The sequence below is a fragment of the Loxodonta africana genome, chromosome 11 (assembly GCF_030014295.1).
Source record: "Loxodonta africana isolate mLoxAfr1 chromosome 11, mLoxAfr1.hap2, whole genome shotgun sequence".
Lineage (NCBI taxonomy): Eukaryota > Metazoa > Chordata > Mammalia > Proboscidea > Elephantidae > Loxodonta > Loxodonta africana.
Genome location: NC_087352.1, coordinates 91,611,292 through 91,638,577, shown reverse-complemented (window position 1 = coordinate 91,638,577; position 27,286 = coordinate 91,611,292). Strand labels below are relative to the sequence as shown.

Here is a 27,286-nt window from a genome sequence, read left to right as displayed (position 1 = left end):
GCCTTCTGCCTACAGTGTGGTGTTAAAACCACCTGCTTCTCACCCTCTGCCCAGCTTTTGGGCTCAGTCTCTGTCTGATCTCCAATTCTTTACCTCATGTTAGATTCTCACATGTTTATAGTTTTTTTTTAATGGAGCTCTTTGGAGAAAAGGTGTTAAAAATATGTCAAATAAGGCTGTATTTACAGCTCCTTAGGGAAAATCATATGTAAATAAAAACTGATACTTCAAATCATAAGTTAACATTTAGGAAAAAAAAGGATGATGTGTTATCAACAAATCAAAATGGAAAGTATTTAGAGCAAGAAGAAACCTTCTGTGAGGTACATCTGGATTAAAGCTGACAAGAGACAAGTAACAGATAAGAGAGGAAATCTCAGCATAACTAAGACAAATATCTGTCCATGTGCCAAAAGAGGTACCAGCTAGGAGATGAGTCTAAAGAACAAAAAAGGCTTTTAAAGAGAAAAGGGAATCATAGAATCTTACAGATGAGATAGTCTTTCTATTGCTTACATACAATACATACATTCAGAAAGAGGAAAATTCCAATTTTTGAGGAGGAAGCAATAGAAAATATTGTAAAAATGAAGATCAAAAGACCAAGGCTTAGATGAATTCTCTGCCCCAGTAAACATAATAATATCCAGAAATAAAAATAATTATTTGAGAAATACAGATTGGTTCTTTTACTGTTCTATGTGGTTTATTTTCTGGTTCACACTTTCAAAAAGTTTCTTACCTGGGCTGGCTGGTCACCTTTTCATGTTTTCCACTGAAATTCAAACTACCGAGGTTTTTCGATTCTGAATGTGAGGAGTCTAATCCAAATTTTCACGTGTTTGTTCTCTGAGATGATCATAAGCGTTGCCTCCTTTTTCAAGTTCATGTCTGAATATGGGCAGCCAAAAGCACTGGTTTGTATAAAAACAAAAGCACAGCTGTCAGTTTCTAGTGATAAATCAGGGATTCTCTGTCATTGGAACAGACTTAAAGCCAATATTTAAAAACTGAATAGAGCCATTCTTCTCTCACTGGACACACTCAAATAACAGTTTCTTTCTATGTTGTCCTTTGTCTGAGCAAACCTCAGGTTCTGGACCCTGCACACTGGTCAGCAAAGGTAGCTTCATCGGCCCATATGGCTTTTACAATTTTGCAAATTTAGGAATAGCATAAAGATGTGCTTCCAATGGAGCAAGGAAAATACATCATATAACAGTTGACTCCAAAGTTATATCCTCAAATATTTATGTCCTGGTTTGCCCACCTATATCACTAAACACTCACTAAAAATATTCACCAGTATCAGACAACATTACACTTTCATTTCTTAATATTCGTTTATCTAGCAATATTATATCTGCATTTCATTTCTACAGATAGTGAACTTGTGTGAAGGGACAGCTTGTAAGTGAAAGGGTAGAGCCTCAAACCCTGGATGCCTGCTCCTGGATGTTCTTGTGACCTGACTGTGAGCAAATTCTCTGGTTCCTTCCCCAATCGATCAGCAGTTTCCATTAGATTTCTGCACCCATGTGCCTGCATCTACAGAGGCCCATGCCTCCTCTGCTGCTGCGGAGGAGGTAAAGCACAGACACGCCTGGAGATCATCTGTATGCCACTCTGGGGAAGATACTTAACTCTGAGCTTCACAGTTTCTCACCAGAGAAATGTCAGGAAAATGTGATCTGATCTATAAGGCTTGTAATGAGCATGAGAAATCACCACCACCACCCCCCCCATACACACACACTCGCACGCTCTTTCTCTCTCTCTCCATTAACTGGTAGCTCCTGTATTTATCATTTTGTTTCATTACCTACATCTAGAAGAGCTCCAAGTCAAAAGCATCCACATCTTGGCAGCTGGTTCTCTTTTAGGGACTGCCTTTTCATTTACTGCAAATTTGCTGATACACAGTGCAGTATAAATTCTGAGTAAATTTAAGTTTCCTTTTGCTTTTTTAAGGTTGTGATGAAATGAAGGGCCAGTGCAGTTTTTCCTCTATTTTAAAGTAGATTGAATTTTGGGGGGAGGAGGAAGCTGTAAGCAATCTAACCCCAGAACTTTAGTACTAGCATTTCTCTAGAACAGACCTTCTGGAATTGGGGGCCGAGCCATTAGGATGATACCAGCCAGGCCCACCCTGTACGGTGAATCTGTACCAGCACCGTGGTGGATCGGCAGCCTTTGCTGCAGACAGGAGGACATCTTTACCTTCATGTTCCACAGTTTATAAAAATCGGTACTGATTCATTAGTTCATGCATTTATTCAGTTATTGAGTCAACAATCAATTACCTAAGCATCTGCTACATTCTAGCACTTTAGAGAATATACACTCTAGTGAAAAAGCAATAAATACCACTTAAATTAAAAAATACATACCACCTATTGATGAAATCAAGATGTATTGACAATTACTGGTGACTGGAATGAGAAAGTTGGAAACAAAGAAGAAGAATCTGTAGTTGGAAAATATGACCTTGGTAATAGAAATGATGCAGGAGATTGCATGACAGAATTTTGCAAGACCAATGACTTCTTCATTGCAAACACATTTTTTCACCAACATAAACGGCAACTATACAGGTGGACCTCACTGAATGGAAAACACAGGAATCAAATCAACTACATCTGTGGAAAGAGACAATGGAAAGCCTCAATATCAGTTAGAACAAGGACAGGGGCTGGCTTAGGAGCAGACCGGCAATTGCTCATATGCAAGTTCAAGTTAAAGCTGAAAAAAATTAAAATGAGTCCACAAGAGCCAAAATATGACCTTGAGTATATCCCACCTGAATCTGGAGACCATCTCAAGAATAGATTTAATGCACTGAACCTTAATGACCCAAGACCAGATGACTTGTGGGATGACAAAGAACATCATACATGAAAAAAGCAAAACAGTTATTAAAAAGACAAGAAAGAAAGAAAACATCAAAACGGATGTCAGAAGAGACAATGGAACTTACTCTTGAACACAGAATAGCTAAAGCGAAAGGAAGAAATGATCACGTAAATGAGCTGAACAGAAGATTTCAAAGGACAGGCTGAGAAAACAAAGTGAAGTATTATAATGAAATGTGAAAAAAACCTGGAGGGGACGACATGCTTAGCATTTCTGAAGCTGAAAGAACTGAAGAAAAAAATCCAAGCTTCCAGTTGCAATCTTGAAGGAGTCTATAAGCAAAATATTGAATGACCTGGGAAGCATCAAAAGATAATGGAAGGAATACACAGAGTCACCATACCAAACCATTCAACCATTTCAGGAGGTAGCATATGATCAAGAAGCAGTGGTATTGAAAGAAGAAGTCCAAGAAGCACTGAAGGCACTGGTGAGAAACAAGGCTCCAGGAATTGAAGGAATACCAACTAAGATGTCTCAACAAACAGATACGATGCTAGAAATGCTCACTCATCTATGCCAAGAAATTTGGAAGACAGCTTCTTGGCCAACCAACTGGAAGAGGTCCACATACATGCCAATTCCAAAGAAAGATGATCCAACAGAATGATGAAATTATTGAAAAATACATTAATGTCACATGCAAGTGTAATTTTGCGAAGATAATTCAAAAACAGTTCCAGCAGTATATCTATAAGGAACTGCCAGAAATTTATGCCAGATTCAGAAGTGGATGTGGAACAAGGGACAATCATTGCTAGTATCAGACGGATCTTGGCTGAAAGTAGAGAATACCAGAAAGATGTTTACCTGTGTTTTATTGACTACACAAAGGCATTTGACTGTGTGGATCATAGCAACTTATGGGCAACATTGAGAAGAATGGGATTTCCAGAACACTTAATTGTGCTCATGTGGAACGTGTATACAGCCCAAGAGGTAGTCATTTGAAATGAACAAGGTAATACTGAGTGGTTTAAAGTCATCGTAGTAACCTTTCACCGTACTTATTCAACCCATATGCTGAGCAAATAATCCAAGGAGGCAGAGTATATGAAGAAGAATGGGGCGTTAGGACTGAAGGAACACTCATTAACAACCTGTGACATGCAGATGACACAGCCTTGCTTGCAGAAACTGAAGAGGACTTGAAGCACTTACTGATGAATATCAAAGATTACAGCCTTTTGTATGGATTACACCTCAACATAAAGAAAACAACAATCCTCAAACTGGGCCAGTATGCAACATCATGATAAACAGGGAAAAGACTGAAGTTGTCACCTAAACTAACACAAACAGAAGTAGAACAACTAAATAGACCCATAACAAAAGAAGAGGTTGAAAAGGTAATCAAAAAACTCCCAACAAAAAAAAGCCCTGGCCCGGACGGCTTCACTGCAGAGTTCTACCAAACTTTCAGAGAAGAATGAACACCACTACTACTAAAGGTATTTCAGAACATAGAAAAGGACGGAATACTCCCAAACGCATTCTACGAAACCAGCATATCCCTGATACCAACACCAGGTAAAGGCACCACAAAAAAAGAAAATTACAAACATATAATCCTCATGAACTTAGATGCAAAAATCCTTAACAAAATTTTAGCCAACAGAATTCAACAACAAAACAAAAAAATAATTCCGAGTGAGATTCATATCAGGTATGCAGGGATGGTTCAGCATTAGAAAAACAACTAATGTAACCCATCATATAATTAAAACAAAAGACAAGAACCACATGATTCTATCAATTGATGCACAAAAGGCATTGACAAAGTTCAATACCCATTCATGATAAAAACTCTCAGCAAAATAAGAATAGAAGGAAAATTCCTCAACATAATAAAGGGAATTTATACAAAGCCAAGAGCCAACATCACCCTAAATGGAGAGTCTGAAAGCATTCCCCTTGAGACGGGAAACCAAACAAGGATGCCCTTTATCACCACTCTTATTCAACATTGTGCTGGAGGTCCTAGCCAGAGCAATTAGGCTAGATAAAGAAATAAAGGGAATCCACATTGGCAAGGAAGATGTAAAAGTATCTCCATTTGCAGATGACATGATCTTATACACAGAAAAGCCTAAGGAATACTCCAGAAATCTACTGAAACTAATAGAAGAGTGCAGCAGATAAACATACAAAAATCAATTGGATTCCTCTACACCAACAAAAAGAACATCGAAGAGGAATCACCAAATCAATACCATTTACAGTAGCCCCCAAGAAGATAAAATACTTAGGAATAAATCTAACTAGAGATGTAAAAGACTTATACATAGAAAACTACAAGACACTACTGCAAGAAAACAAAAAAGACCTACATAAGTGGAAAAACAAACATTGCTCATGGATAGGAACACTTAACATTGAAAAAAGGTCTATTCTACCAAAAGCCATCTATAGATACAATGCAATTCTGATCCAAATTCCAATGACATTTTTTAATGAGTTGGAGAAAGAAATCACCAACTTCATATGGAAGGGAAAGAGGCCCCAGATAAGTAAAGCATTACTGAAAAATAAGAACAAAGTGGGAGGCCTCAATCTACTGATTTTAGAACCTATTATAACCCCACAGTAGTTGAAACAGGCTGGTATTGGTACAACAACAGATATATAGAACAATGGAACAGAATTGAGAATCCAGACATAAATCCATCCACATATGAGCAGTTGATACTTGACAAAGGCCCAAAGTCAGTTAAATGAAGAAAAGATAGTCTTTTAACACTTGGTGCTGGCATAACTGGATATCCATCTGCCAAAAAATGAAACAAGACCCATACCTTATGTAACACACAAAAACTAACTCAAAGTGGATCAAAGACCTAAATATAAAATCTAAAATGATAAAAATCATAGAAGAAAAAATAGGGACTATGTTAGGAGCCCTCATACATGGCATAAACAGTATACAAAACATCATCAACAATGCAGAAAAGAAACTAGATAACTGGGAGCTCCTAAAAATCAAACGCATAAGCTCACCCAACAACTTCACCAAAAGAGTAAACAGATTTACCTACAGACTGGGAAAAAGTTTTTAACTATGACATTTCTGATCAGTGCCTGATCTCTAAAATCTACATGATATGCAAAAACTCAACTAAAAAAGACAAACAACCCAATTACAAAATGGGCAAAAGATATGAACAGGCACTTCACTAAAGAAGAAATTCAGGGAACTAACAGATACATGAGGAAATGCTCACGATCATTTGCCATTAGAGAAATGCAAACCAAAACTACAATGAGGTTCCATGTCACTCCAACAAGGCTGGCATTAATCTAAAAAATACAAAATAAATAAATATTGGAGAGGATGTGGAGAGTCTAGAACACTATACACTGCTGGTGGGAATGTAAAATGGTACAACCACTTTTGAAATTGATTTGGCACTTTTTTAAAAAGCTAGAAATAGAACTATCATATGATCCAGCAATCCCACTCCTTGGAATACATTCTAGAGAAATAAGAGCCTTTACACAAACAGATATATGCACACCCATGTTCACTGCAGCACTGTTTACAATAGCAAAAAGATGGAAGTAACCAAGGTGCCCATCAACAGATGAATGGATAAATAAATTATGGTATATTCACACAATGGAGTACTACAGATAAAGAACAATGATGAAACTGAATCATTTCATAACATGGAGGAATCTGGAAGGCATCATGCTGAGTGAAATTAGTCAGTTGCAAAAGGACAAATATTCTATAAGACCACTATTATAAGAACTCTAGAAATTGTAAAACAGAGAAGAAAATATTCTTTGATGGTTAGCAGAGGGCGGAGGGAGGGAGAGGAGTTTTCACTAATTAGATAGTAGATAAGAACTATTTTAAGTGAAGGGAAAGACAACACACAATACAGGAGAGGTCAGCACAACTGGACTAAACCAATGCAAAGAAGTTTACCGAATATACTGAATGCTTCGAAGGCCAGCGTATCAGGGGCAGGGGTTTAGGGACCATGGTTTCAGGGGACTTCTAAGTCAACTGGCATAATAAAATCTATTAAGAAATCATTTTGCATCCCACTTTGGAGAGTGGTGTCTGGGGTCTTAAACACTAGCAAGCGGCCATCAAAGATGCATCAATTGGTCTAAATCCACCTGGAGCAAAAGAGAATGAAGAACACTAAAGATACAAGGTAATTATGACCCCAGGAGACAGAAAGGGCCACATAAACCAGAGAATACATCGGTCTGAGACCAGAAGAACTAGATGGTGCCTGGCTACAGCTGATAACTGCCCTGACAGGGAACATAACAGAGAACTCCTGAGGGAGCAGGAGAGCAGTGGGATGCAGGTCCCAAATTCTCATAAAAAGACCAGACTTAATGGTCTGACTGAGACTATCAGGTCCTGGGTGGTCATGGTCCCTAGACCTTCTGTTAGCCCAAGACAGGAACCATTCCCAAAGCCAACTCTCCAGACAGGGATTAGACTAGACTATGGGATAGAAAATGATACTGGTGAAGAATGAGCTTCTTGGATCAAGTAGACAAATGAGACTATGTTGGCATCTCCTGCCCGGAGAGGAGATGAGAGGGCAGAGGGGCTTAGAAGCTGACTGAATTGACATGAAAAGAGAGGGTGGAGGGAAGGAGCGTGCTGTCTCATTAGGTGGAGAGCAATTAGGAGTATATAGCAAAGTGTATATAAATTTTTGTATGACAGACTGACTTGATTTGTAAACTTTCACTTAAAGCACAATAATAATTAAAAAAAAAAACAAAAGACTGAAGTTGTCAAGGATTTCATCTTACTTGGATTCAGAATCAACACCCATGGAAGCAGCAGTCAAAAAGTCAAACGACGCACTGCATAGGGCAAATCTGCTGCAAAAACCCTCTTTATAGTGTCGAAAAGCAAAGATGTCACCTTGAGGACTAAGGTGTGCTTGACCCAAGCCATGATATTTTCAATCGCCTAATATGCATATGAAAGCTGGACAATGAATAAGGAAGACGGAAGAAGAACTCATGTCTTTGAATTATGGTGTTGGGAAGAATGCTGAATACACCATGGACTGCTAGGAGAACAAATAAGTCTGTCTTGGAAGAAATACAGCCAGAGTGCTCCTTGGAAGTGAGGATAGCGAAACTTCCTCTCACGTACTTTGGACATGTTATTAGAAGGGACCAGATCCTGGAGAAGGACATCATGCTTGGTAAGGTAGAAGAGGGTCACTGAAAAAGGGGAAGACATTCAACAAGATGGACTGACACGGCGGCTGCAGTAATGGGCTGAAACATAGCAGCGATGGTGATGACAGCGCAAGGACAGGCAGTGTTTCGTTCTGTTGTACATACGGTGGCTATAAGTCAGAACCAACTGAATGGCATCTAACAACAAACAGCAACCACCTATTGAGTGTATATGATAGGTCCATTATAACACAAGGTGTTTTACACATATTATTTCTAATATTTATTACTAACAACCTGAAGATGGCACTAATGTATTTATTTTACAGGTAAGAAGATAGGATTAAATGGCTAAGCAAATTTCTGAAGGTCACTTGGCACTTTCTTGGAAGCCCCAAAATAGTTCATTTAATTATTAGCACCAATCAGGCCGGCAGAAGCAGGACAAGGTGTTTAACACCATGAAATTAAAAAAACAAAACAAAAAGTCAAGGAAACCATGCCATAATGCTTGTGCAAAGAGAATCAGGGGCAAGTGCTTATAAGTCAAAAAAGTGTTTGGTCTGCCTGGTTTAACGGTGAGGGGAAAATGTGTCAGCATATACTAGAGTACTGGGGAAGGAGCCACTCTGTGACCAAGTCCTGTCTCCAGTAACAGGAAGAGGGAGTCTGTTTAAGCCGTAACAAGGAGATTTAGGGTCTGAGGAGAATAATTGGAAGACATCAGGCTAACCTAAGGGAGACTGAGAAATGTTGATCTAGAGCACTGTGGAGCTTTTATTAAGACACCATCACTCAGAATTTTTGCTAGAAGCTATCCATCTAATACATACGTCCAATTAGAGAGTTTTTAATGATCATTATGGCCATGAATTTTCTTTTCTTTAACTTCTTGTCATCACTCCTAATTGATTCATGCAGTATGGCACTAATGCTGTCTCTTCAGAAGGCTTATTTGTACAGTGTTTGTGGACAGTGACCATAGACCCTCCTGCTCAGTACCCTTCAGCTATGAAATGTCGATTCCCTCTATCTTCATTCATAAATCAGGCCTTCTAGCCATTTCACCAGAAACCCTGGTGGCATAGTGGTTAAGAGTTACAGCTGCTAACAGAAAGGTCAGCAGTTCAAATCTACCAGGCCCTTCTTAGAAACCCGATGGGGCAGTTCTACTTTGTCCTATAGGGTCGCTACGAGTCAGAATTGACTCCAAGGCAAAGGGGTGGTAAGTCATTTAACTACTCCATATTGCCTGATTTCATTCTTGCTCCTCTTTATCTCTCTGATAATAAGGTATGCAAAACTAAAGGCAAGGCCCCAGGGCATCACTAGGATGGAATTCCAATTCCCTGAGGAAAGGCTTGTGAGGACCATTTCCAGTTTATACAGATCAGAGTAAAATTTGAGGTTCAAAAGAACATATTAAATGACACAAACCTACTTTGCAGAAGAAGATGCTGGCGAAGAACCTGAAAGAAGGCAAAGATGGGAGAAAAAACAAAATACAAAAGAAGCAGGGAGGGGCTTTTGGATATAATTGAACAGATTTTAACCCGTGCTCTGTGATTCTGCTGTGAACAAGTTCCTGCATTCCAACACTGTGCTTACTTACGCTGTTTAGAGAAGCAGATGGCATCCTGAACCTTGGTCTGCCTTCTTGCAAACTCAGACCCTCACTCCTGTATGCACACGTGTGTGTGTTTAAGAACTTACATGATTCAGTACAAATCTATACACATGGGAAAACAAAAAACAGTTGAAGCATATGTCCTAGGGGAGATGAAACTATTTTAAACTTACTTTTGAAGTTTTGAATTAAACCAGGTATTGGGGGAAAATGGTTCTAAAAGACATAGTCTCTTTAGAAAATTTCTGACATAAGCTGAAATTTCTCTGACTTAAAGCTTTGTTGACCAAGGGAAAAATGTCAGTTTCTGACTGATAGAGAAGAATCATATTCAAATTTAGGCTCCTTATAGGCCTGGATAAGCAAGCTTAAAACTCGCAGGCTGAGAGGGGTGTCCTGAGCAGTAATGCCTTTGCTAGAGGCTTGGCTCTTGTGACTGAGCAAACCATTTGCCCGTTCCCGCCCTAATTCGATTTGCGTTTGTTGTTTGCAGGAAAAGAAGAAACAGCAGGAACCATGAGGCTGAGCCATATGAAATGGTAGTTTTTAACAGTCAAAGACAGTAGAATATCTGCATTTTCAAATGCATATTTCATATTCAAACCAAAAAATTTACAAAACATGTCAGCCCCAACTCATCAACAGCCAAACAGAATGAACAGGCAGCGGGATATGCTCAGTAAGCAGAAAGCTGCCAGACGGTTGCAGACAAACTTTTACACGAGAACTTTTTTGACAGATCTAAACCTGGGGTCCTGGTGGCACTCTTACCCCATGATGGAAGGAAACATAGAAAAGATTGTAATTCAAAACACTGGTTTTTTTTTTAAAGAATATTTAAGTTTTAACATCTGAGGATAAACGGAAAGTTTAACTGTATCAGTATATTTTTCTTCCTTAAAAAAATTGTCCGGCTCTCTTTTTAAGAGCAGCTATTTTATTCCTGAAATTGTTCTGCCATCTCATTTTAACGGGGATAGAGGCTGGGAAGCAGCAGCATGGAAAGCCAAATGTGGGATCCTAGCATTTTGCGCAGGCCCGGGAGAGTCTCAGCCTCTGAATCTTCCTCCCTTTCATCCTTTCTCAGCACGAAGTGAGCGATACCACCATTGGTTCGGTTTTCCCACATTGCCAGGGACAATCCTGGTTGGAGGCAGGGGCCAACTCACCAATCCCAGCTACTCACTCTAAGCCCACAGGCTCACGCCTGAAGCATAGCCCAGTTCTGGTGCCTGTGCTCAGCCCTGTCCCTGAGTTCTGTCAGCCTGTGGACTCCAGTTCTCACCTGGCATCTGCCTCGGTCCCTGTTCCCACATGCCTCTTCTACTGGCCTGACTAGAACTCAGGGGCCCTACAAACATTGAAGCCTTAAGTCTTCCCTTTATTCTTCTTGCCTCCTTCCCATGACAAGTTTTCTTCTTACTAATCCCAACTTGGGCATGGGAGGACACACTGCCCAGAGGCCACCTGGCTGGTCTAAGTGCTTCCCGCCCTGAACTCCCTGTTACCGTGTTTTGCCTGCTGATTTTCATCCCTACCTTCATCTTGGATTCCTCCCATCTGGCCCAAATTACAAGAATCCAGATGATGACTACTGGTGGCCAAACCCCTGGGACACCAACTTCTGCTTATCCAACTACATTATCTTCTTTACGAACAATGCATCCATTTCCTCACACCCAAGAGGCAGGTCTAGATCCTGACTCTATATACTCTATTCTGCTGAAAACAATGGGACATGCTCTGTCCATCCTGGGAGATGGACAGTTTGCACATGGAGATCATAACTGAGTTATCACAGCTTATCCGCCAGCAGCTCCCAAACCCGTGTGCCACTACACAACCTCTGGGTGGCCAGGTATGGCCTGGCGTACCTGCATTGCCAGACCAGGTCTTCCTGCTGAGAGTAGCCTCCTCCAGGGCTCCAAATCCCCTCTCATTCCCAAATACTGATGATCATTTTCTCTCTGTGACATGACATTAAAAAGGCTGGGAAGCATTATATATTTAAGGAAAAGGCTAAGAAAAAATAGCCTCTTGAGTGCTACACTTCAAAATATCAATGAAAAACCAGAGTCAGCAGTATTTCAGGAGTGTCAAGTTGTTGACAACCTTCCTCCTGATTCTGAAAAGTGAAGCTGCCCAAAACAGAAACAGCTCCCAGGAGGCGCACTTATCCAGGAATATGCTCTCATATCCCAGGAATGAGAGGCACATTTAGATTTTAAAGAATTTTCTTAGAAATGTAACTAACTCATCTCTACAAAAACCCATTGCCGTCAAGTCAGTTCCAACTCAGAGCAACCCTACAGGGCAGGGTAGAACTGCCCCACAGGGTTTCCAAGGAGCAGCCGGTGGATTAGAACTGCCAACATTTTGGTTGGCAGCCAAACTCTTCACCACTGCACCACCAGGGCTCCAACTTACCTTTAGGTGAGGCATAATGTATTTTATACCTTAGCTTCAATTATTTTACAAGCCAACCACATTCTTTACCTCCTAAGACCTAGATAAGATGATATACAAGAGTCATATCATAGCTGGGGGGCTAGATTCTAAAAGTCTTTTTGTCTATCTTCCAAAGAGATGAAGAATTATTTGTTTGAGTGTCTGGAAGGCAGCTTCCTTTGTGAGCGTTCATGAAGAGAAGGTCTGAGGGGTTTGCCTCACAGAAACAGAGGGCAGCAAGGAGGCACTGAAGGGATGTTATTAACAAACGAGAGGGTGCTAGGAATTGGCAAGAAAGGGGCTCAGCAATGAAAGTGAGAATGAGCAAGACAAGCAAGTGTGGCCTGCCTCACAGGTGGCCTGGGCCATGGTGACAGCAAGAGCCCTATTCTGTGGGTCCCATCCTCTGGTAGGTGGGCTCTGCTGAGGTGACTGGTAAGGTGCTCCTGCTCCCATCGCAACTGTCAGAAAAGAAAAGCAGCCCTCCTGCCCCCGCCATGTGTCCCCACATGTTATTTCCTGGTAAGAGCTGAACACTGTTCGTCCTCACTGCCATTTTCCTTTATAAAAATAACTCACTGCTTTTCAGAATTCTATTGTCTTTACTATGTGGGTAGTCTAAATTTACACAGTGTAAAAATGCTAAATGCACATCTTTTATTCTTAAGAAAAAACTGATTTTTTGGATAAATAGCACCAAAAGACATGATAAATACCTTAATGCAGATTATTGAAATTGTGGAATAGCACTTTCATAATAACTTTTAAAAGCTAATGTATGACAAATTGTTGCTGATTTTACTTCTATGAAGATTAAAATCAAGTACAAATGATGCATGTTGCAATAGAGACCAAGAAGGTAGAACCACTATAGTTTTCTATTATCTACTGAAGATGGGACACAATTTCTATTATATTATCCTCATAGACAGAGATGAGAAAAAAATCAATCAATACATATACAATTCTAAGGTCTTAGGGTATATTTTCTTCAAATTCTTATGGCTTTAAAATGAAGGCAGTCAAGATATATTACAGGCACATTCCTAATTCTGACTAACTTTTGTTCATAAAATAGCTGACTTTCACTTATTTGTCATTTCAAGTGCTAGAAAAATTAATGCATATACAGTAAAAAACAAATATGAATATTAAACATTTCATAAGAAGAGTTAAAAGAAACTTACATCTATAGAATTCAAAAAGTTCAAAGAGTTGGATGAAATAAATTTGATTCTAGATTTCTATTTCTCTGGAGTAATTCAGCCTGTGAAATCTTCCTAGATATTATTGAACTTGCTGAAATGTTCAATTAGGAGTTTGGAAGAGAATTACTACTCAAATTAGGCATTACAATCTGACAAGTTATAGTGATTAAGAGCATAGACTTTAAGAACTAGAGCAAGTTGGATTAAAGCTACTAGTTTTAAAATTTTGGGCAAGTTACTAAAACCTCTTTGTCTTTCACTAATTCATCTATAAAATGGTGATAATACTTTCTTCCTCATAGAAGTTTTTGTGAAAATTAAATAAGATAATTCATACAAGGGCTTGATACAGTGACCAGCACAAATTAAATGCCCACGAATTTTTAATTTAAAAAGGCCTAGTCTATACCAATGTTCACTGAAGCATTATCCACAATAGTCAAAAGGTAGAAACAATCCGAGTGTCCATCAACAGATGAATGGGTAAACAAAATGTGGTATATGTGTACAAAAAAACCCAAAAACCAAAGCTGTCGCCATCATTGATTTCAACTCATACTCACCCTACAGGACAGGGTAGAACTGCCCATAGGGTTTTCAAGGAGTGCCTGGTGGATTGAAACTGCTGACCTTTTGGTTAGCAGCTGTAGCTCTTAATCACTATCCAGCCACCATTTCCATATACATACAATGGAGTATGATTTCACCAAAAAAAGGAATGAAGTCCTGATACATGAATGAACCTTGAAAACATATTGAGTGAAATAAGTCAGACACAAAACGACAAATATTGCATAATCTCATTTAGATGGAATATCCAGAACAGACAAATGCATAACTAGAAAGTAGATTAGTGGTCACCATGGGTTGGTGGGGAGGGGAATGAGAGTTTTGCTTACTGGGTACAGAGGTTCTGTTTGGGGTGATGGCCAAGTTTTGGAAACAAATTATGGTGATAACTGCACAACAGTGTGAGTGTGATTAATGCCACCAGATTGTACACTTGAAAATGGTTAAAATGGGTATTTTTATTTTGTGTGTATCTTGTTGTTGCTGTTCTTTTTAGGTTCCGACTCTTAGTAACCCTATGGACACTGAACAAAACACTGTCTGGTCCTGCGCCATGCCCACAATCATTGTTATGCTTGAGCCCACTATTGCAGCCACTGTGCCAATCCATCTCATTGAGGGTCTTCCACTTTTTTGTTGACCCTGTACTTTACCAAGCATGATGTCCTTCTCCAGGGACTGATCTCTCCTGATGACATGTCCAAAGTATGTAAGATGTATTCTCACCATCCTTGCTTCCAAGGAGCATTCTGGTTGTATTTCTTCCAAGACAGATTTGTTTGTTTTTTGGCACTTGATAGTATATTCAAAATTCTTTGCCAACACCACAATTCAAAGGTATCAATTCCTCTTCCGTCTTCCTTATTCATTGTCCAGCTTTTGCATGCATCTGATAGAATAGAAAATACCATCGCTTGGTTCAGGCACACCTTAATCTTCACGGTAACTGCCTTGGTTATCTAATGGTGCTATAACAGAGATACCACAAGTGGATAGCTTTAACAAAGAGAAATTTATTTCCTAATGGTAAAGTAGGCTAAAAGTCCAAATTCAAGGTCTCAGCTCTAGGGGAAGGCTTTCTCTCTCTGTCAGCTCTGGAAGAAGGTCCTTGTCCTCAATCTTCCCATGGTTGAAGAGATTCTCAGGCACAGGGACCCCAGGTCCAAAGGATGTGCTCTGCTCTCGGTGCTGCTTTCTTGATGGTATAAGGTCTCCAAATCTCTGCTTCCTTCCCCTTCTTTTTATCTCTTCAGAGAGAAAAGGTGGTATAGGCCACGCCCCAGGGAAGCTCCCTTTACCTTGGATTAGGGAGGTGACATGAGTAAGGGTGGTGTTAAAATCCCATCCTAATCCTCTCCACATAAAATTACAATCACAAAATGGAGGACAACCACACATGGCCTAACCAAGGTGATACATACATTTTTGGGGGGACATACTTCAATCCATGACAGTGACATTTTTGCTCTTCAACACTCTAAAGAGGTCTTTCGCAGCAGATTTGCCCAATACAATGCGTCTTTTGATTTCTTGACTGCAGCTTCCATGGCTGTTGATTGTGGATCCAAGTAAAATGAAATCCTTGACAACTTCAATCTTTTCTCCATTTATCATGACGCTGCTTACTGGTCCAGTTTGAGGATTTTTGTTTTCTTTATGTTGAGGTGTAATCCATATTGAAGGCTGTGGTCTTTGATCTTCATCAGTAAGTACTTCAAGTCCTCTTCAGTCTCTGCAAGTAAGGCTGTGTCATCTGCATATCACAGGTTGTTAATGAGTCTTTCCGCAATGCTGCTGCCCTGTTCTTCCTCATATAGTCCAGCTTCTCAGATTATTTACTCAGCGTACAGATTGAATAGGTTGGTGAAAGGATACAACCCTGACGCACACCTTTCCTGACTTTAAACCACTCAGTATCCTCTTGTTCTGTCCAAATAACTGCCTCTTGATCTATGTACAGGTTCCTCATGAGCACAATTAAGTATTCTGGAATTCCCATTCTTTGCAATGTTATCCATAATTTGTTATGATCCACACAGTCAAATGCCCTTGTATAGTTAATAAAACAACGGTAAAAATCCTTCTGGTATTCTCTGCTTTCAGCCAAGATCCATCTAACATTAGCAATGATATCCCTGGTTCCATGTCCTCTCCTGAATCCAGCCTAAATTTCCAGCAGTTCTCTGTCAATATACTGCTGCAGCTGCTTTTGAATGATATTCAGTAAAATTTTACTTCCATGTGATATGAATGATATTGCTGTTGTTAGGTGCTGTCCCATCAGTTCTGACTCATAGCGACCCTATGCACAACAGAACGAAACATTGCCTGGTCCTGTGCCACCCTTACAATCATTGGTATGCTTGAGCCCACTGTTGAAGCCACTGTGTCAATCCATCTTGTTGACCCTGAACTTCACCAAGCATCATGTCCCTCTCTTTTCTGCTGACCCCAATCTTTACCAAGCATGATGTCCTCCAGGGATTGATCCCTCCTGACAACATGTCCAAAGTATGTAAGACGCAGTCTTGCCACTCTTGCTTCTAAGGAGGATTCTGGTTGTACTTCTTCCAATACAGATTTGTTTGTTCTTTTGGCAGTCCATGGTATATTCAATATTCTTTGCTGACACCACAGTTCAAAGGCGTCAATTCTTATTTGGTCTTCCTTATTCCTTGTTCAGCTTTCACGTGCATATGATGTGATTGAAAATACCATGGCTTGGGTCAGGCACACCTTAGTCTTCAAGGTGACATTTTTGCTTTTCAACACTTTAAAGAGGTCCTTTGCAGCAGATTGCCCAATGCAACGCGTCTTTTGATTTCTTGACTGCAGCTTCCATGGCTGTTGATTGTGGATCCAAGTAAAATGAAATCCTTGACAACTTCAATCTTTTCTCCATTTATCATGATGTTGCTTATTGGTCCATTTGTAAGGATTTTTGTTTTCTTTATGTTGAGGTGTAATCCATACTGAAAGTTATGTTCTTTGATCTTCATCAAGAAGTATTCAAGTCCTCTTCACTTTCAGCAAGCAACGTTGTGTCACCTGCATAACAGAGGTTGGTATTGAGCCTTCCTCCAATACTGATGCCTTGTTCTTCTTCATATTGTCCAGATTCTCGGATTATTTCCTCAGCATACAGATTGAATAGGAATGGTGAAAGGATATAATCCTGACGCACACCTTTCCTGACTTTAAACCACTCAGTATCCCCTTGTTCTGTCTGAACAACTGCCTCTTGATCTATGCACAGGTTTCTCATGAGCACAATTAAGTGTTCTGGAATTCGTATTCTTCACAATGTTATCCATAATTTGTTATGATCCACACAGTCGAATGCCTTTGCACAGTCAATAAAACACAGGTAAACATCCTTCTGGTATTCTCTGCTTTCAGCCAGGATCCATCTGACATCAGCAGTGATATCCCTGGGTCCACATCCTCTTCTGATCTGGCCTGAATTTCTGGCAGTTCCCTGTCGATATACGGTTGCAGCCACTTTTAAATGATCTTCAGCAAAATTTTGCTTGCGTGTGATATTAATGACATTGTTCGATAATTTCCTCATTCGCTTAGATCATCTTTCTTGGGAATAGGCATAAATATGGATCTTTTCCAGTCAGTTGGCAAGGAAGCTGTCTTCCATATTTCTTGGCATAGACATGTGAGCACTTCCAGCGCAGCATCCATCTGTTGAAACATCTCAATTGATAGTCAGTCACTTGCTGGAGCCTTATTTTTCACCAATGCTTTCAATGCAGCTTGGACTTCTTCCTTCGTTAGCATCAGTTCCTGATCATATGCTACCTCTTGAAATGGTTGGACATCGACTAATTCTTTTTGGTATAATGACTCTGTGTATTCCTTCCACCTTCTTTTGATGCTTCCTGCGTTGTTTAATATTTTTCCCATAGAATCCCTCACAATTGCAACTCAAGGCTTGAATTTTTTCTTCAGTTCTTTCAGCTTGAGAAACGTTGTTTCTTCCCTTTTGGTTTTCTATCTCCAGCTCTTTGCACATGTAATTATAATACTTTGTTTTCCTTTCTCAAGCCACCCATTGAAATCTTCTGTTCAGTTCTTTCACTTTATCATTTCTTCCTTTTGCTTTAGCTGGTCAACGTTGGAGAGCAAGTTTCAGAGTCTCCTCTGACGTCCACCTTGGTCTTTTCTCTCTTTCCAATGACCTCTTGCTTTCTTCATGTATGATATCCTTGAGGTCATTCCACAACTTGTCTGGTCTACGGTCATTAGTATTCAACATGTCAAATCTATTCTTGAGATGGTCTCTAAATTGAGGTGGGATAGATTCAAGGTTGTATTTTGGCTCTCGTGGACTTGCTCTGATTTTCTTCTTTCTTCTTCGGCTTGAAGTTGCATATGAGCAATTTATGGTCTTTTTCCACAGTCGGCCCCTGGCCTCATTCTGAGTGATGATATTCAGCTTTCCACCATCTGTTTCCATAGATGTAGTCATTTTGATTCCTGTGTGTTCCACCTGGTGAGGTCCATGTGTATAGTCACCGTTTACGTTTGTGAAAAAAGTTTTTGCAATGAAGAAGTCGTTGGTCTTGCAAAATTCTATCATGTGATCTCCAGTATTGTTTCTATCACCAAGGCCATATTTTCCAACTACCAATCCTTTTTCTTTGTGTCCAACTTTCACATTCAAATCACCAGTAATTATCAATGCATCCTGATTTCATGTTCAATCAATTTCAGACTGCAGAAGCTAGTAAAAACCTTCAATTTCTTTATCTTTGGCCTTAGTGGTTGGTGCGTAAATTTGAATAATAGTCATATTAACTGGTCTTCCTTGTAGGAGTATGCATATTATCCTATCACTGAGAGCACTGTACTTCACGATCAATCTTCAAATGTTCTTTTTAACGATGAATGCAACATCATTCCTCTTCATGTTGTCATTTCCAGCATAGTAGACTAAATGACTGTCCAATTCAAAATGGCCAACACCAGTCCATTTCAGCTCACTAACGCCTAAACCCAAACAAACCCAGTGCTGTCGAGTCAATTCTAACTCATAGTGACCCTATATGCCTAGGATATCTATATTTATGTGTTCCATTTCATTTTTGACAACTTCCAATTTTGCTGGATTCATACTTTGCACATTCCAGGTTCCAATAATTAAAATGGATGTTTGCAGCTGTTTCTTCTCACTTTGAGTCATGCCACATCAGCAAATGAAAGTTCCGAAGGCTTTATTCCATCCACGTCATTAAGGTGGACTCTACTTTGAGGCACTCAATAGTCTTTTGAGTGACTTCCAACCTGGGGGCTCACCTGCCGGCACTATATCAGACAATCTTCCACTGCTATTCATAAGGTTTTCACTGGCTAATTGTTTTCAGAAGTAGAGTGCTGGGTCCTTCTTCCTAGTCTGTCTTAGTCTGGAAGCTCAGCTAAAACCTGTCCTTCATGGGTGACCCTGCTCTTATCTCAATACCAGTGGCATAGCTTCCAGCATCAGAACAACATGCAAGCCCACATGGTATGACCAACTGACAGACACATGGGGATGTATATCTCTTTTTTTTAATTTTTATTGTGCTTTAAGTGAAAGTTTACAAATTAAGTCAGTCTCTCACACAAAAACATATATACACCTTGCTACATACTCCCAGTTGCTCTCCCCCTAATGAGACAGCACACTCCTTCCCTCCACTCTCTCTTTTCTGGTCCATTTCACCACCTTCTAATCCCCTCTACCCTCCCATCTCCCCTCCAGGTAGGAGACGCCAACATAGTCTCAAGTGTCCACCTGATCCAAGAAGCTTATTCCTCACCAGCATCCCTCTCCAACCCACTGTCCAGTCCAATCCCTGTCTGAAGAGTTCGATTTGGGAATGATTTCTGTCCTGGGCCAACAGAAGGTCTGGGGGCCATGACCACTGGGATCCTTCTAGTCTCAGTCAGACCATTAAGTCTGGTCTTATGAGAATTTAGGGTCTGCATCCCACTGCTCTCCTGCTCCCTCAGGGGTTCACTGTTGTGTTCCCTGTCAGGGCAGTCATCAGTTGTAGCCAGGCCCCATCTAGTTCTTCTGATCTCAGGCTGATGTAGTCTCTGGTTTATGTGGCCTTTCTGTCTCTTGGGCTCATAATTACCTTGTGTCCTTGATGTTCTTCATTCTCCTTTGATCCAGATGGGGGGTGTGTATCTTACCATAATAAAAAAGGCCCATTCTGATATGAAATACAATACTAATAATCCCTTTATTTTGGTTATTTTTTTCTTAGCTTGAATATTTCCATTTGGTTTTTTTTGTTTTCCATTTCTTTCCTAAGATTTCCTATTTCTTCGCTGACTTTCTATTTTTCATTCATTTCAAGTGTTTTCATAATTGCTTAACTTCATTTTTATGGTGGCCGCTTTAACATTCTTGTCAGATAATTCTAATATCTATGTCTAACAATGTGTCTTTGTTGGCATCTCTGTTGGTTGTCGTTTCTTGTTCAAGTTAAGATTTTCTTGGTTCTTTCTGTGATGAGTAATTTTTGATAGAAGCCTGGACAATTATGTTAGCGGGACTCCTCAGACACAGCTCCAGCAGGGGAAGGGTGCACGGCTTCGTTATTGCCAGATGGAGGCTGAAGTCTTTGTTCTCCTAGCTGTCCACTTATATTGCCCTGGCTGGGAGGATCAGGGGTGTATCCTTACCTTTCTACTGACACCACAGTAGAGGGGGTGTCCTCCTTAATGATAAGCCTTGGTGAAAGTTCTGGCTCTCCACTAGGCCACCTCTGACATAACCCCAGGGAAGATGGGGAGGGGCATCTCATTACTGCTGGGTGGGCATGTAAGCCTAGACTCCCCAGAAGGTCTCCGGTGACACGCAGGGGAAGTCCTACCAGGCACAGAGGAAAGCCCTGGCCTCCTTTTAGCCTGTTCTGACACCACCTCAGCAGGGGTGACTGAGGCTGGGGTCCTCACCCAGTTTTTACTGGTGGGTGTGGGGCCACAGTTTTTCTGTGGTGTCTGGCTGGACTACAGTGGTTATTGTCTAAAAGTGCTCTGTCTTGCTATACTTCTCCCTTCCTGGAGAGAAACCAGGATTTTCTTGGGGCTCTATTTGCCACTACCACTGAGTTTTCCAGGTTGTGGGCTCCTCCTACAACCTGTGAAGGATATATGAGGAATGGAAACCCAGGGAACTCACCACTGTGTTGTTCTCCAGGTCCTGAGGTAACTAACTGGTCTACCTTTTATTCTCCACCATTCATAGTCTTTTTATGTTTGTTATACATATAATTCCAAGGTTTTAGTGGAAGGAATAGAGAAAAGTACAATTACTCCACCTTTCCAGAAAAGGAAGTCCCCTAATTATCCTTTTAATATTAAACAACTTTATTGAGAGGCGGGGCCAAGATGGCAGAGTAGAAAGATGATTCCTGTGGTCTCTTTTACAGCAAAAACCTGAAAAAACAAGTGAATTGATTATATATGACAATCTAGGAGCCCTGAACATCAAAGGCAAAGTTGAACAATCAGACTGACTGGCAGGGGAAATGAGAGATGGTTCAGAAGCAGTGATGAGTTGCCAGATCTGACCCATTGGGAACTGGGAACCTACAGGCCAGACAGGCCGATGAGCGTGGTGAGGCAAGCAGTGGCGTTTGGGATGCATTTTCCATGTTGGAAGAGACTGAGTGGTGGAGAGTCTGCTCAATCCTCCAGAATGAGTGAGAAGTGGCCCTCAATCAGCAAAAGGTAAGTACCTGCGTCTAACCTACTGCAAGTATCAAAAAACATCCCGTTTGCAGAGAACCTCTAATCCTGCTCTAAACTGGTCCTGGGCCAGCTTCAGCAATTCCTGATTGCCACTTGCCCTGGGTCAGAAGTAGGACCCATCACATGCCTTGAGACATTATCTCAGCATGGGAGAGGGAACAAATTAACAAACAGGAAAAACTTATCTACCAACTCCCCTAAGCTGGGAGCTCAGGGCAGGCACAGCTCCTTTACCTAGGCAAAGCATAAGGGGTCCGTGAACTTTGAATGCCTTTCACTGCTGCGTAGACCTGTGCCACCTATTTCAATAGTGTAGGCCCTGATTAGCACAGTACAACAGACTATATACCTAAAGCCTAATTTCACTGTATCAGCTACATGGTGGAGTGGCAGGTTTGTGACATTTGACACTGTTCTGCCCATTAAGCAGAATCCTCACCTACCCACATCAGGAGCCTGAGGATTGGTGGCTCCACCCACACCATCTAGCCACCTGCAACAGGGTTCTAAGAATCAGTGGTGCCTCCCAGTCCATACAGCGAACAGCATGGGGTGCCCATAGTCTGGCTGTAAAACCCATCCATCTACTCATTCTAGGGAACAGGGACACGCTTTCCTCCCAGACACTGAGAGGCAGCTGTCAGCTCTCTGCCTTGCTCAGCACGTGACCCTTTACTGCAGCCAGATACCTGTGCCTAAGCCAATCACCCCTGCCTGTCTAGGACTGTAGTTCAGAGCCGGCACCATACACTTGGTGACTGACTATCTAGACACCTCAGCTGAATCCATACAAGAAAAGTAAATGGACTCCTAGCCTCACATACCTAGGAACATATCTGACCACCTGGTGACAGAATGTTTGAGTTTCAAAGGCACTAATAATCAAACTAGATCACACGAGCAGCCTATCTAGGCATAGCAAAACAAAACAAAACAAAACAAGAAGCTAGGACACAGTAAGCAAAACATAAAATAAATAAATATAATAACATTAATGGCTTGGAGACAATAGTCAATATCAAATCACATAAAGAGGCAGACTACGATGGCTTCACCAAGCTCCTGAATCAAAGAATCAAAAAATTTTCCAGAGAAAAAGAATTTCCTGGAAATACCAGAGGCAAAATACAAAACATAAATATACAGAACTCTTCCAGGCATCAGGAAGGAGATCAGGCGAAACGCAGAAAAAGCCAAAGAACACACAGACAAAACAACAGAAGAACTTAAAAAGGCTATTCAGGGCCATAATGACAAATTTAATAGGCTGCAAGAATCCAGAGAGACAGCAAACCAAAATCTGGAAGATTAACAATTAAATTTCAGAATTAGACAACTCAATAGAAAGTCACAGGAGCTGAACTGAGGCAATGGAAGTCAGAATCAGTGAGACTGAAGATAAAGCACTTGACCCCAACTTATTTGACGCAAAATCAGATAAAAAAATTAAAAAATGAAGAAACTTGAGGAATTACGTGGGACTCTATCAAGAGAAATAACCTATGAATGATTGAAATACCAGAATAGGGTGGATTAAAAAAAAAATACAGAGAGAATTGTTGAAGATTTGTTGGCACAAAACTTCCTGATATTGTGAAAGATGAGAAGATAGCTAAGCAAGATGTTCATCGAACTCTACATTAGGTAGATCCAAAAAGAAAGTCACCAACACATATTATAATCAAACTTACCAAAACTAAAGATAAAGAATTTTAAGAGCACTTAGGGATAAATGAAAAGTCATCTACAGAGGAGAATCAATAAGACTAAGCTTGGACTATGCAGCAGAAACCATGCAGGCAAGAAGGCAATGGGATGACATATATAAAGCCGTGAAGGAAAAAAATTGCCAGCCAAGAATTATATATCCAGCAAAACTGTCTCTCAAATATATGGCAAAATTAGGGCATTTCCAGAAAAACAGAAGTTTAGGGAATTTGTAAAAACCAACCCAAAATTACAAGAAATACTAAAGGGAGTCTTCCAGTTAGAAATTCAGTAATATCAGATAACAACCCACAACTAGAACAGAGGGAAGAGCAACCAGATATCAACCAGATAGGAAAGTCACAAAAATAAATCAAAGCTAAAATGCTGTAAATAGGGAAACAGACAACAATATGTAAAAGATGAAAACACTAAAACAAAAAAGAGGGACTAAAAAAAGTAGTCATAGATCTTTCATATGGAGAGGAAGTCAAGGTGATATAAAGACAGAAAAGATTGGTTTAAACTTAAAAAAACAGGGGTAAATATTAAGGTAACGACAAAGAAAACTAATGAACCTACACATCAAAATAAAAAAAGAAAAACATACAGACTCAGAAAATGCAAAATTAGCAACAATGAAAAAGGGGTAAAGAAAATACATAAAGAAAAATGACTCAGTATAGAAAACTAAGGAGAAAAAAGAAACTGTCCACAACACACACACACAAAAACATCAAAATGACAGCACTAAACTCATACCTATCAATAATTACACTGAATGTAAACGGACTAAATGCACCAATAAAGAGACAGTGATGAACCAGAGACCTACATCATCCTGAGACCAGAAGAACTAGTTGGTGCCCGGCCACAATCAATGACTGCCCTGACAGGGAGCACAGCAGAGGACCCCTGAGGGAGCAGGAGATCAGTGGGATACAGACCCCAAATTCTCATAAAAAGACCAAACTTAATGGTCTGACTGAGATTGGAGGAATCCCGGCGGCCATGCTCCCCAGACCTTCAGTTGACACAGGACAGGAACCATCCCCGAAGACAACTCATCAGAAATGAAAGGGACTGGTCAGTGGGTGGGAGAGAGACGCTGATGAAGAGTGAGCTAATTATATCAGGTGGACACTTGAGATTGTGTTGGCAACTCTTGTCTGGAGGGGGGATGGGAGGATAGAGAGAGAGGGAAGCCGGCAAAATTGTCAAGAAAGGAGAGACTGAAAGGGCTGACTCAAGAGGGGGAGAGCAAGTGGGAGTAGGGAGTGAGATGTATGTAAACTTATATGTGACAGACTGATTGGATTTGTAAACGTTCACTTGAAGCTTAATAAAAGTTATTAAAAAAAAAAAAAGAGACAGTGGCAGAATGGATAAGAAAAACAAATTCCATCTGTATGCTGCCTACAAGAAACACACCTTAGACTTAAAGACACAAACAAACTAAAACTCAAAAGATATCAAAAAAAAAAGATTAAAGGGTCAATACACCAGGAAGCTATACCATCATAAATATTTATACACCCAATGACAGGGCTCCAAAATACATAAAACAAACTCTAACAGCATTGAAAAGAGAGACAGACAGCTCCACAATAATAGAAGAAGACTTCAACATACCACTTTTGGTGAAGGACAGAACACCCAGAAAGAAGCTCAATAAAGACACAGAAGATCTAAATGCCACAATCAACCAAATTGACCTCATAGACATATACAGTAGGCTCCAGCCAAGAGCAACCAAGTATACTTTCTTTTCCAAAGCACATGGAACACTCTCCAGAAGAGACCACATATTGGGTCATAAAGCAAGCCTTAACAGAATCTGAAGCATCAAAATATTACAAAGCATCTTTTTTTACCATAAAGCTGTAAAAGTAGAAATCAATAACAGAAAAAGCAGGGAAAAGAAATCAAACACATGGAAACTGAACAACAGCTTGCTCAAAAGCTACAGCGTTATAGAATAAATTAAGGATGGAATAAAGAAATGCACACAATCAAATGAGAATGAAAACACACCCTGTCAGAACATTTGGGACACAGCAAAAGCAATGCTCAGAGGTCAATTTACAGCAATAAATGCACACATCCAAAAAGAAGGAAGGGCCAAAACCAAAACATTAACCCTATAACTTGAATGAATAGAAAGAAGCTGCAAAAGAAGCCCCTGGGCACCAGAAGAAAGGAAATATTAAAAATTAGAGCAAAATTATATAAACAGAGAATACGAAAACAGCTGAAAGAGTTAACAAGACCAAAACCTGGTTCTTTGAAAACATTAAGAAAATTGATAAACCATGGGCCAAACTGACAAAAGAAAATCAGGAAAGGAAGCAAATAACCTGAGTAAGAAATGATATCATAATAGATCCAACTGAAATGAAAAGAATCATAACAGAATACTGTGAAAAATTGTACACTAACAAACTTGAACACCTAGAGATAATGGACAAATTTCTAGAAACACACTACCTACCTAAACTAACACAGAGATAGTAAACTAAATAAACCTATTAACAAAAGGAGATAGAAACAGTAATTAAACAAACAAAAAAGCCTCGGCGCTGACGGTTTCACTGGAGAACTCTACCAAACTATCAGAGTTAACACCACTACTACTAAATGTATATCAGAGCACAGAAAAGGATGGAACACTCCAAACTCACTCTATGAAACCAGCATAACCATGAAATGAAAACCAGATAAAGACACCACAAAAAAAGAAAACTACAGACCAATATCCGTCATGAATATAGATGCAAAATTTCTCAACAAAATTCTAACCAGTAGAATTCAACAACATATCAAAAAGATAATTCACCATGAACAAAAGGGATTCATACCAGCTATGCCAGGATGGCTCAACATTAGAAAAACAATCAATGTAATGAATCACATAAATAAAACAAAAGACAAGAACCACATGATCTTATCAATTGATGCAAAAAAGGCATCTGACAAAGTCTAACATCCATTCATGATGAAAACTCTCAGCAAAATAGGAATAGAAGGGAAATTCCTCAGCATAATAAAGGACATTTATATAAAGACAACAGCCAACGTCATCCTAAATGAAGAGTCTGAAAGCATTCCCCTTGAGACCAGGAACCAGACAAGGATGCCCTTTATCAATACTGATTCAACATTATGCTGGACGTTCTAGCCAGAGCAATTAGACTAGGAAAAGAAATAAACAGCATCCAAATTGGTAAGGAAGAAGTAAAAGTATCTCTATTTGCAGATGATATAGTCTTATAGACAGACAACCCCAAAGAATCCACAAGAAAACTATTTAGAAGATTTCAGCAAAGTATCAGGATACAATATAAACAAAACAGTTGGATTCCTCTACATCAACAAAAAGAACTTCGAAGAGGAATTCACCAAATCAATACCATTTATAATAGCCCCCACGAAGATAAAATACTTAGGAATAAATCTAACGAGTGACGTAAAAGACCTATACAAAGAAAACTACAAACACTACTGCAAGAAACCATAACAGACCTGCATAAGTGGAAAAACATACCTTGCTCATGGGTAGAGAGACTCAACATTGTGAAAATGTCAATTTTACCCAAAGTGATCTACAGACACAATGCAATCCCAATGCAAATTCCAACGGCATTTTTTAATGAGACGGAGAAAGAAATCACCAACTTATTATGGAAAAGTAAGAGGCCCCGGATAAGTAAAGGAGCACTGAAAAAGAAAAGCAAAGTGGAAAGCCTCACACTACCTGATTTTTGAACATACTATACCGCCACAGTACTCAAAACAGCCTGGTACTTGTACAATAAAAGATACACAGACCAATGGAGCAGCATTGAGAATCCAGATAAAAATTCATCCACATATGAGCAGCTGATATTATCAA

The 27,286-nt window shown here is 39.9% G+C and overlaps 1 protein-coding gene across 1 annotated transcript in view; it reads right to left on the bottom strand.

The window, feature by feature from the left end:
* Positions 1-27,286, bottom strand: part of L3MBTL4 (L3MBTL histone methyl-lysine binding protein 4) — a 547,866-nt gene that overhangs the window by 223,953 nt on the left and 296,627 nt on the right. Inside the window, 3 exon segments of the mRNA XM_010587124.3 lie at positions 743-824; positions 827-862; positions 865-914. Coding sequence (XP_010585426.1) covers positions 743-824; positions 827-862; positions 865-914 — 168 coding nt within the window.